The sequence below is a fragment of the Polyodon spathula genome, chromosome 2, assembly GCF_017654505.1.
Source record: "Polyodon spathula isolate WHYD16114869_AA chromosome 2, ASM1765450v1, whole genome shotgun sequence".
NCBI classification, from domain to species: Eukaryota; Metazoa; Chordata; class Actinopteri; order Acipenseriformes; family Polyodontidae; genus Polyodon; species Polyodon spathula.
In genome coordinates this window covers 47,435,541-47,447,847 of record NC_054535.1, presented here as the reverse complement: position 1 = coordinate 47,447,847, position 12,307 = coordinate 47,435,541, and the positions used below count along the sequence as shown (strand labels likewise).

General features: G+C 36.9%; 1 protein-coding gene across 1 annotated transcript in view; it reads left to right on the top strand.

The window, feature by feature from the left end:
- Positions 1–11,241: 11,241 nt before the first annotated feature.
- The window catches only part of LOC121297332 (neuronal membrane glycoprotein M6-a-like), a 76,308-nt gene continuing 75,242 nt past the window's right edge, over positions 11,242–12,307 (top strand). The window contains exon 1 of the mRNA XM_041223605.1: positions 11,242–11,543. Coding sequence (XP_041079539.1) covers positions 11,540–11,543 — 4 coding nt within the window. The 5' untranslated portion in view covers positions 11,242–11,539. The remainder of the gene's footprint in view (positions 11,544–12,307) is intronic.

Below are 12,307 nucleotides of genomic sequence, written 5' to 3'. Positions count from 1 at the left end.
CTTTAGCTTTACAACAGTTTCCTGCTATAATGATACATAGCACAGGCTAGAGCAGCCAAAACATCTAATACACAGCAGTGTATTTCCAGTAAAACAAGCAATAAACTTGATCCAAAGTTCCAGATCACTAGATGACTAGCCTATGTTACATTTATCTATGGTAGGCAACTAGAACTGAAGAACCGGTTCTGAACTATTAACATAGGCTTATCAAAAAAAAAAAAAAAAACACACAGTAATAAGCACCAGTAAGAATTTAATAATCATAAAATGGTAATAGGACTATAAAAAATAACACTATGTAACACAATTTTTGTTCCTGGGTAGTAGGTGTTATTTCCTAATTGCTTATACCTCAAAAGTATAGAAAATGGCTATTATTCCCCACAAACTTTGCTTTTGTGACCAGGACAGTGATATTTCAAAATATTACTATTTCCAATGGGAAAATGGGAAAATGTGTGTCTTTTCGTTCACATAAAGTCAGAAAAAAACAACATATGAATCCAAATTAACATGTATTTATACTAAAGTAACACAAAAATGACTACAAAAGATTTAGAAGTGAGTGGTTTTTCGAGATTTACGATTATACTGTATTTACAGTCATTTTTTGTAGTCATTTTTGTATTACTTTAGTATAAATACATGTTAATTTGGATTCATATGTTGTTTTTTACTGACTTTATGTGAACGAAAAGACACACATTTGCCCGTTTTCCCATTGGAAATAGTGATATTTTGAAATATCACTGTGCTGGTCACAAAAGCAAAGTTTGTGGGGAATAATAGCCATTTTCTATACTTTTGAGGCATAAGCAATTAGGAAATAACACTTACTACCCAGGAACAAAAAAAAAAAAAAAAAAAAAAAATTGTTACACGGTGTAATCTGCTTTTTAATAAAAAAAACATTATGTCAAAGCCCCCTGCTGAAATGAAAATGTAGCTGTCTTTTCCAAAATAAACATTTATTTATTTAACTATTAACAGGGTCCAAGCTGGATATTTAGGTCAGGGGAATATAAGTCTACATTGTTAGTTCTTGATTGTGTAAGCAGTAAAACATCAAGAATTTTCATTAAAAAATTCATCAGTTTGCATATACTATGGTACAAGATGTAACATAAGCGCTCATTTTTGTTCAGAAATCATAGCATTTTGAAGCAGTCACCCTTTGTATTTGTGTGTTTTATTGACAGGCTAACAGCATTTCCACTGCACCTTTTTACTCTATACCTCTTCACCGTGTACCTGCTTTGGAGGTGTAATGTGTAAATCTGTTTTTTAGCACACAGCCAATTTCCATTTAAGTATGATTTGGTCCAAAGTCAGTCTATTGCACAGATCTTATCTGAGCCTTATTTTAGGACAGACTAAGTGGGGGCAAATACTGTCGTGATTTTCGCTGACATTAACTGGGGACAATATACAGCATAGAAACTGCAAAGTCCCCTAGAAAGTTGTCTGAAGGTAACGTCATACCTCCACCATAGGTGTTTCCATGACAACTCCTTAAAGTCAGAACCATTTTTGTCTCCCTGATCTTATATCCTAAATCTTGCAAAATATTTAAATATTTTGAACTGTTTCTATTATGTATCAAAATAGTCAGCACAAGCTTAAGATAATAATTAATTAAGTCATTTAACAAATGAACAAATATTTGAATAAAATGAATGACTATAATTGATTTCAAACTTAGGTTTCACCTGCTTTAGGGACGCCATCCTCGTGTACAAAGAATCACCTGGTGTGTATACAAGAGCTGTTTTGTTATCATATCTTTCACATATAGTTAGAATTAAAAAGAAAAAAAAAGGCATTTAGTGTACACATCCAGTATCCAGTGCAACCCAGACAAAAGGTCTAACCAAGATGCATAAGGATTATATGGACATTTTGTGTGGAAAGTCTATTTTTGTGTCAGTGTCTTTCTGTGGATCACTCTTATATTTATTAAAGAACTTCAGACTTTACATTTGAAATGTTATTAATTATAGGCTTAATTTGTATTTATTGCAGTGTAATTATGACATTGAATAAGCTTAATTTTAAAAGGTACATAATAGAAGTAACAGTATTGCAGATGTGTTTTACACAGTAATAAAAGGTATGTTACGGTAATGTAAACAAACAAACGAAATAGCAATAGTCTATGCTACCTCCAGGGCAGCACCTATTGTCGTTGTGCTTGTGCTACCTCCAGGGCAGCAGGTTGGAATGGAATGTCTGCCCTCAAATGCAGCTACTTTTTTGGATATAAATAAATGCAGTCAGCTTCTGAGTGGTAGTATCTCAATGTAACAGTATTATTCAGTGCCTTATCACCCTGAGGCATCGTTTGGCCGTTTAGGGTGATATTAATTAAGGTAAACAAACTCTAATCTCGGATAGTGCAATCTCTGAGGGTGTGATTTTTTTTTGCGGTTTTTTAACGTTCCTACATCGTAGGCGCCAGAGACGGGTGGGCCAACTGGCCACTGCCCACTCACTTTTAAAACGGGGGTGGGGTGGGGTGGGGGGGTGGGGTGAGCCTGACCACTCGCTTTTTACAGTGAAAAAAAAAAAAAAAAAAAAAAAACTTAAAAAAATAAAATGCAGTTAATCTCATCGATCTTCCAAAACACAGTGACACAGATAAGTCAAATACATCCCCAAATTAAGCGTTTTAATAAATCCTATGCGACAAACTTCACGATGCCATATGTTCGGATTGATTAAACCGGCTTCCGTACTACTAGGTCTGGGTGCAAGTTAAAGCGCGAGATGTTGTTTATAAATATCAATTCGAACTTCCGTATATTCGCGGGTGCTGGAAAGACAATACCATATTTTCAAAAAGGGGTGTTTAACTCCCTGACAAATGTAGTGATTTTTATAGAAATGTACTTTTTAAATGCCCCGTAATCACCTTCTGTATCCATAGTAGCGTTTTATTTAAATGATACATTATGGTTTATCTCCATATATACTCAAATAGAATATATATATATATATATATATATATATATATATATATATATATATATATATATATATATATATATATATATATATGATAAACTCATTCGCCTCTATTTGACAATCCCTATGGCCAATGCAACTGCAGAGCAAAGTTTTTTCAGCAATGCGAAGAATTAAAACCTACCTGAGATCTACTATGACACAAAAGTGCATGAATCATGTATAGTTTCTACACGTACATAAAGACATTAATGATGTTTTGGACCTTGTACAAGTTGCCAAGTCATTTTGTGGATTTAGTGATGCCAGGAATGGCTTTTTTTGGAAAATGGGATTAACTGAATTGGACTGCTGAACATTTTAAACTTTTGTTGCGTGTATATAGTTCCCTCTAGTTCTGCATTTTGTTGAGTGTTCTGTAAATAATGAAAATTACCCCACCTACCGACAAGACAGAAGATTAGCTGATTAAACAATGAACTAAGCCGCCCAGACTTCTGCGTTACTGTAAGTTACTTTTACAATATGTTTAATGCTTGATTTGCTTTGAAAATTACTTTGGTTAAATATAGTATTGTTTTATGTTATTAATACAAAGGGACCTCTAATGTGGACACATGCATATTGTTTTCAGTTGTTAAAAACCCTTTTAAAAAGTCACTTGTGTTTCTTTCCTAATTTAAATATAAGCATTAAATATATATACAGTTCTCTCTTTTGTTTTGCATGAGTTTCCTAAACTATGTAAGCCACTGTTTTCAATGTTCTGTACAATACCTTCCAATCACTACAGTACTAGTTTGTAACGATCACTCTGTCCAACTGAGAAGCATTTGTACTGTCCTCCCTAAGGAGATACTACTGGCCCAATATCTATAACTAAGTCAGCAAGAGTGACAGACAGCAAAAGCAGGGACGTCAGAGGTGTCAATTTCACGAACAAGCGGTTTATTGTTGTGAACTATAATGTAATAAATGAAATATAAGGATAACAACTTATTGCTGAGAACAGTTAATTAAGTGGAAGGTACAGGTAAGTCAGAAAGTAAAGTGAACTAAACAAACATACAAACAAAATAACACTAAAGCGAAATTAATACAGTGTCCGGTGGGCCTCCAATAAACCCACACACACACAAACACCACACCAATACAAAACCAACACACCGACAGGAAAAAAAGACAATGATAAATGAATAATTATACACAAAGGTGAATGAATAATTATACGGGAAAACCAATTACAAAGACAGTCTTGATGGCAATGGATGATAAATGAAATTTAGGCCTAACAAGTAAATGGATGCACATGTATTATATAAAATAAGGTTAAAGTTACACTGTAGTTAAGTAATATGCTGTTTGTATAATGGATTCCTCAAGAGAAAAGGGAGTGCTCTCCTGGCCTAGCCAGCCAGCTTTAAACAGGTGCTGGCTTCCAAGGAGCTCTGAGATTGGAGGAGTGGATATCTGAATGAGCCAATGGGGGGAGAGAGGGTGATAGCAAGGAACTATGGGAAATTGAGTTTTAACCTGGCCAGGCTAATGACCCTAATAAAAGGGACAGGTGGGTGAAAGCAGGCACAGGCCTCCAAAGCTGGGTGTGAGAAGGCTTTCCGCAGGCAAACTTCAACAGAGAGATGTGTTAGTCTGGGACTTGGGCACAGAGAGTATACAGCAGGTCACGTCCGGAGTGAAGGAAGGACAGCACCTCACATGGTGAGTTAGATAAGCACATGAGCTGCGAAAGGGTAGTGTGGCTGGGGGTCCCCCCTGACTCACTCAGTGAGAACGCCCCTAGTGTGAGGACGAGGTAGCGTGGCTGACCTGAGGTCGGGGAAGTGGTGCCACACTTACTCCCACTGAAAAGCAAAACGCTAGACAGAGAAGCAGTGTGATTGGGGTTTAAATAGGAGGTTAGTGATAATAGCTGTTAATTAATTAAGCTGCCCAGCTACCACCCCCTGAATTTTGCCCTAAGGTTAACACTTATCCTGGTAACAATGTGTAATTTCACAATGCTACAGGAAGAGCCAAGAAGGATGGAAAGGATTGTGGAGTCATCACTTTTTTTTTTCTATTGTAAACTACATATGTTCATTCCAACTACAGAATGTGTATTCGCATTACGTTCATGATGAGTCTGAAGATAGATGTATGTTTTTTATTTATTTTTACTGTCACATGATCTAAGTGCATGGACATGGAAGGAGATTCTGTATTTATCAAAATATGTCAATGATGCATCAAGCAACTCCTAAAGCACATCTTAGTTAAGGCTAAATGGCATAGGGAGTAATGTTTGGAAGTAAGCCATAGTGCATGGAGTGGTGGACACCAATGTACATACATTCAGGACCAGTATAATCAAACCTCATGATTTCCTCATAAGTGTCTGGTGTTATCAATATTCTGTTCTCACACACATTGTCAAATAGATGACTTACAATACTCTAATACTAACCTGTAATACTGCAGGACTTGACTGTTAAGGATAAGTAGAAGATCATCAACTCTTTTATTGGAATACCCATGAAGAAAGTTGTACTTCAAGCCAAAGAAAAATCTAAAAAAGCAAAGTAACATAACTTTTAGGTAATCCTGAATAGCAGTTATAAATAAATGTGCACAATGGAGCTTTTTGCTCGGCACGTGAGAGTTGAGATAGCCCTTGCAGTTATGAATATACAAGAATCAGAATTCATGATCACATGGTACAATAATTACATTAGCAAGCATGCATATGCATCGCTCTTTGTTCTAGTGGATAATCAAAGCCACCTTTACAATACATACATTTAAAAAAAAACCTTTACGTTTGAATATCTCAGTGCATCTATTTGGTTGATCATTTTAATTAACAATGGTAATGTAGCAAAACAGATGCACAAACATAAAGGAGGAAATGGATGACTTTTCTACCTAAATACGTTTCAATGTAAAATGAGGTTGCTCTTTCATAGCTTTGGCTGACTTTGTAACCTACACGGCGACAGTCAGAGTAGGTATCCATGTGTCTAGCATGCTTACGTGGACATCAAAATGTAGACAGCAGAAATAGCCCCTGTCACACATTTGTGTAAACACAGTCTCACCTCTACACAATGTTATTGGTCTCACTTTGTTGGTGAGAGACTTTGCGTCCAAAATTGGACAACATCACAACATTATTGAACCAGTACTTTTGCCGATATTGAGACATGTGTTTCTTGGTTAATGTTAGCTATCAATTTAGTGGACATTTGTTGAAATTCCATTTCCTAAAAGAAAGATAATAAGGTTAAACAACCATGCCAAGAGTACATAAACATTTCAATCACAATTTATATTTTGGAGAACTCAAATTTGGATTGGAGAAGAGCAACATTGACACAGTATGTACACACACATTTGAGTGTTCAGTGCACATTGCACAAATGTAGTCATTTTAAATCTACAGTGTGCATTTCTGAAATCCAAAGTGACACTAAACACACGTTCATTATATTGTTTGTCATGATTTCAACCATTTAAAAAAGGAAAACATTTCTGATGTTTGTATTATAGGATTACAGAAATGGTGATTATGTATAGGTTACTAAAGTAGTCAAAGAAGACTAAATGTATACATAACTTACTGTGTACATTGCTTCAAGGAAACCATGTCTCTGACAATGAAATCCGTTGATGACCGGCTAAGATGACCGTCACCTCGACGTACATGCCATCGGTGTACAGCCTATAGAAATAATTTATAAAATGTATGGAATTTCATATTCAAAATTAACGGGCAATAGAAGTTACACTCTAAACCATATATCCCAAACCTATACATTACACCGTGTAACAATTTTTTTTTTTTTTTGTTCCTGGGTAGTAAGTGTTATTTCCTAATTGCTTATGCCTCAAAAGTATAGAAAATGACTATTATTCCCCACAAACTTTGCTTTTGTGACCAGGACAGTGATTTTTCAAAATATCACTATTTCCAATGAGAATACAAAAATGACATTAAATACAGTATAATCGTAAATCTCGAAAAACTACTCACTTCTAAATCTTTTGTAGTCATTTTTGTATTACTTTAGTATAAATACATGTTAATTTGGATTCATATGTTGTTTTTTTCTGACTTGATGTGAACGAAAAGACACACATTTGCCCGTTTTCCCATTGGAAATAGTGATATTTTGAAATATCACTGTCCTGGTCACAAAAGCAGTTTGTGGAGAATAATAGAATTGCTATACTTTTGAGGCATAAGCAATTAGAAAATAACACTTACTACCCAGGAACAAAAATTGTGTTACATAGTGTTATTTGTTGCATTACACATGCATGTAAATATTTGCGAATTGGTCAAGATAGGGAACAACATCTTTAAATGCAAATATAAGTACAAGGAAAACTTGTATTAGACATGACTGTCCTAAACATGCTTTTAACCCTTGGACTGGCAGTATATTTTGAAGGCATTATAGTTAACTCTGGTGCAGAAAAGGATACACCAGGGTTAAACAAATCAGAGCTCGATGTCACCATTTATGATGCTAAAGTGACGGATAGGCAGTATTATCTCCTACAGGTCACATAATCGACAACCAATCAGGAGGGACTGATACTGCTGTGTGAGAGAGACAGAGAGAGGACACTGTGTCTGTATGTATGATAGTGCTGTGTGAGAGAGACAGAGAGAGGACACTGTGTGTGTGTGTGTCTGTATGTATGATAGTGCTATATGGGGAGTATGTGGTTGTATGTGAGGTCTGAGGTTTCAGTGAACGCCAGGAAATCGAGAGCGATTGCAGGCATGGGCCGAGATGAAGTCAGCTTTGTTGTTGGCTGATCAACAGTTCCAGAGGGCACCAGAGAGAGTAGGCAGAGGTAGGGAACTGAGGGAGGGGTAGGCAGACGAAGAACAGGGATTACTAGAGCGAGGACGAGAGTGAGAGGTAGTGCAGTCCACAGGACCTTGGAGTGCCGTTGCAATTCACACCTGTCTCAGCCAACGTACAGCTAGTAATAAGTGCAGAAGTTCCTGTACCTGTCCCCACATACCTTAAATATGTAAATAAGAAAACATTTGTTTTGCAATGAATGTGACACTCCGTCAGCTAGATAGAACTATTGGATGTCTGAGCATTGTGATGTTAAAATGTAATAGAACTGTAAATACCATGTTGAATTGTGCTGAATATAGCACATATCAAATATGCTAAATATGAGGCAGTGTTTTATATATCAAACAGATCACTGTAATATATACAGAGGGTGACACTTTTAAAGGATAGTAAGCTGCATGCATGGAATGCTGCATACAACTATAAAACACTTACATGGAGCACATGGAACCAGCATAGCAATACTGTTGCATGTGGGAATACTGTCTTGATCGCATTGATCTCCTTCATATCTTGGTCTACCATAACACATCTAAAGGTGAGGCATATTATTATTATTATTATTATTATTATTATTATTATTATTATTAATTAATTAATTAATTAATTAATTAATTAATTAATTAATTAATTAATTAAAACTCCCCCTTTTTATCCCCAGGAGTTATTTCACTTGGGAGCCCTCAAGTGGGGCATCAGAACAATAAAAAACATAAACAACATGTGAAATTATTGTACAGAAACAAAATATTCACAGTGCTGATTATAAGAACATAAGAAAGGTTACAAACGATAGGAGGCCATTCCACCCTTCTTGCTCGTTTGGTTGTTAGTAGCTTATTGATCCCAAAATCTCATCAAGCAGCTTGAAGGATCCCAGGGTGTTGGCTTTATCGCTGAATACAACATTTTACAATGCATTGCATTATATTAAATTCATATTTACCCAGGTGTAAAATATCCCGCTGCCTCATGAAGCTTCCTCAAGCAAGTTTGTAGAATCTCTGTGGATTCGTCACTCACGATACAAAATGCGATCGGTATTCCTCTCCCTTGAGTGCTCCTGACAAGCACAGCATAAAAGGCAAAGCCATACTGGGTTATTCCTTTGTATATTTCATCTAAAAAAATAATTGATGATCCGTATATATTTTACACTGTTCTAACTGCCAAGGAGAACTAAAGACTATTATTAATGGCTGCTGGTTAGAGTGTGATAGTTACTGGTAGAAAATAATACTGTCACACACACCTGATTTAATCAACTTGTCAACAGCTATGCTGTCATTTCCATCCGTTCTTTGCCGTGCATTAAAACCAATGTGAATAGGTGTAATGTCCTCTGGGGTGATATAGTACCTTCTGTTACGCAGATCAATTTTTCACAATTCTGTGCCCAGTCTACAGATCTCAACAATATCTCACTTTTGGACAATCCCTGCAACAGACATTCATTTATGTATTGTATCAATGCATCATCAACACGATTAATGGCATTTTCTTTGTGATTAAGAAGACTATGATCACAATCCTCAGGCATTAACCTCACAATGCATCCATGCACATTGTTCTCAGTTACAAATTGAAATGACACATATGCTGGACATGAGTTAGCGCAAGTCACTTCTGGATTGGCCGAGGAATTCCTGGCAGCTTTGTTTGAACGTTCACATTGCCACTGAAACATATTTGGTGATCTATTCTTGCGTGCTGCAAAGCAACCATTGCCTTGATGTTCCAGTGACATCAAATAATTTTTGATCTGATCGATGGGATCTTCAGATCTTTGTATCTGTGTGTGTCTATATATATATATATATATATATATATATATATAGTTCCTGATAATAAAATTGAAGACAAATACTTTAAATTACCTGAAAAAATGTAGATATTTGATATAACAAACAGCAAAAACCAACAATCCTGCAACATTACAGCTCACAACCTTGCATAGCATGAAAATCACTGGGAAAACTGCTTTCAGAACAGTTACAGCAGACAAACTGATGGCAAATGCAGAATCTTGGACCAATTGGGTTTCAGCATTAAGGGCCAATTGGCATTCAGCATTAAGAGCTAGGAGGCGGGTCTAGAAGGCTGCCCCAAGGGTGCAGTTCAGGGCAAAAACTATAGGCGGGCCCCGCAGGCAGGCTTTCTCACAGCGAAGGTGTGAAGTGAATCCAAGACCTCCCACACTGAAGCATAGCGCTGATACCGTTGTACAAAAGAGCCGACTCCCTTGCAGGAGCTGGGATCATGCTTATGTCTTCATATTTGATTGCATCACCTACCAACCCTGACCCTACCACCTACCCCTGTGCATGCTACACTCTCCCCTGCCAGCCTCAAGTCTGCCCTCGGACTTGCTGTGGCTACAGGCTTCCAAGTGCATTCCAGGGTACCTGCATTCACTTCTGATAGCAATGTAACGATCTCAGTTTCTGACGACGGGAAAACTCACAGGCAGAGAAGAGATGCGAACTTGGGGCCTCCTGCACTGAAGCATAACACCGATATAAACTCATGCAAGGGAGCTGGCTCTTTTGTACAGCAGTATTGGTGCTATACTTCAGTACGGGAGGTTCTGGGTTTGGTCCCACCTTCGACTATGAAAAACCCTGCCTGCGGGAACCGAGATTATTACAATATGTTGTTATGGAATAGGAGTTACATTTTGTTGTGTGTATCCAAGATTGTCGTCAGCAGGAATAGGAGGGGGGTACTACAACAGCTACAACCTTTCAAGATGGGAATATAGAAGGCTGTGTGGTCCAGTGGTTAAAGAGATGGCCTTGTAAGCAGGAGGTCCCGGGTCAAATCCCAGCTCAGTCAATGACTCACTGTGTTACCTGAGCAAGTCACTTAATCTCCTTGTGCTCCTTCTTTTGGTTGAGACTTTGTTGGAAGTGACTCTGCAACTGATGTATAGTTCACGCACCCTAGTATTGTATCTTGTAAAGCGCTTTGTGATGGTGGTCCACTATGAAAGGTGCTATATACAGATTATTATTATTATTTCTTATTTATTATTCCTCACCCTGATAGGCTCATAGACTACCTTAATGTAAAATTGGAAGCTATGTAAATTACAATTCTTACCATAATTTAGGCATATCTTTAGAAGCATATTAGTGCACTAAAATATGTGCCTGAATCATATGAAATATTAATGCACTAACATATCCTTCCCCACCTCACTTCCTAATTAATTCCTATCACGCATCTCTAACAATCAATACAAGTCTATGTTCACCGTGCATTGCAAATACAGAACATTTTACAAGTTAAGAAACAATTTCCGTGCATAATAAAGGAATGTAGCACATTTGCTTTGGAAATACACAATCTAGTTTGGCTTCTTACACGTCATGCTGTGATCTGCTTAATATGGGCCAGATAGTCAGGACTCAAACATCTTTCATTCCTTGTTTATTTGTTTTACAACTCATTTACTACATAAAAGACCCTCCAAGTTTCAAGGATTGATACTTAGCAACAGAGAAGTTTGCCCGCCTCTAAAAAGAGACGACGTCGCCTGTTCCCACCGTCTGGATATGTTAATAAGCTGCAGCTCAGCTGAAGCTGACAACAACGATAGAAGGAAGAAAGTTATAATTCATCGACAAAGCACGGAGCAAACAACACTCGTGTTAATCAGCAAAGTGGTTTAGGAGCGCGTGGGATACAACATGGGTAAGCAGCATGTTTTCGTTTTAATGAGTGGTTGAGGAAGAATACTCTTGTAAATTGTGAATAACGTAACATATCTTTGTGATGCTTTAGTAACTTTTGCTCTGGGTGACACATAGTTTTGCAGTTAAGATTCATCTAAACTTTCCAGTTGGGTTTTTCATTTTGGGAAAACTGGGACGCTCCTCTTCTCTTTGAAATGAATGTATGTACTGTACAATGTAACATACTGAATAATGTAATTGTAAAACGGAACAACTTTAAGTGTAGATGGATGTTCACGGTACATTGTGTTGTAATGATAGTAAATACTGGTATAAAGTTATTTGCCCCTCGTTACTGTCTGTGCCTATTCAGTTATCCTATTCAAATTAAACAGCCTGTTCATTTTTGGGTTAATAATCTTTGGGTAGATTTTTATCCCCCCATCGAGTTTAAGAAGCTAGAGAAGATAATCAGATTATGCGGTACTCTCAGTTCATAATGTCAGCCTGCATTTATGGTAGCTAGCGTATTTGCTCCATGCTGTAGAACAAAAATGGTAAAGTTTAGACAGGGGTTCAACTTTTTTATTTTTTTATTTTGTAAAACTGTACCCCTTCTGTCGGGAGGTTTACCCTTTACAATTTTCGCTCACTGAATGGTTGCACAATAAAATGCAGAATAATCTGATTAACACATTTCTTTTGTCCAGTTTAGTTAATATATCATTTTGTGTTACACCAGTTTGGGACTGATAAATTGCTGGTTTACGACAGAATACCAAA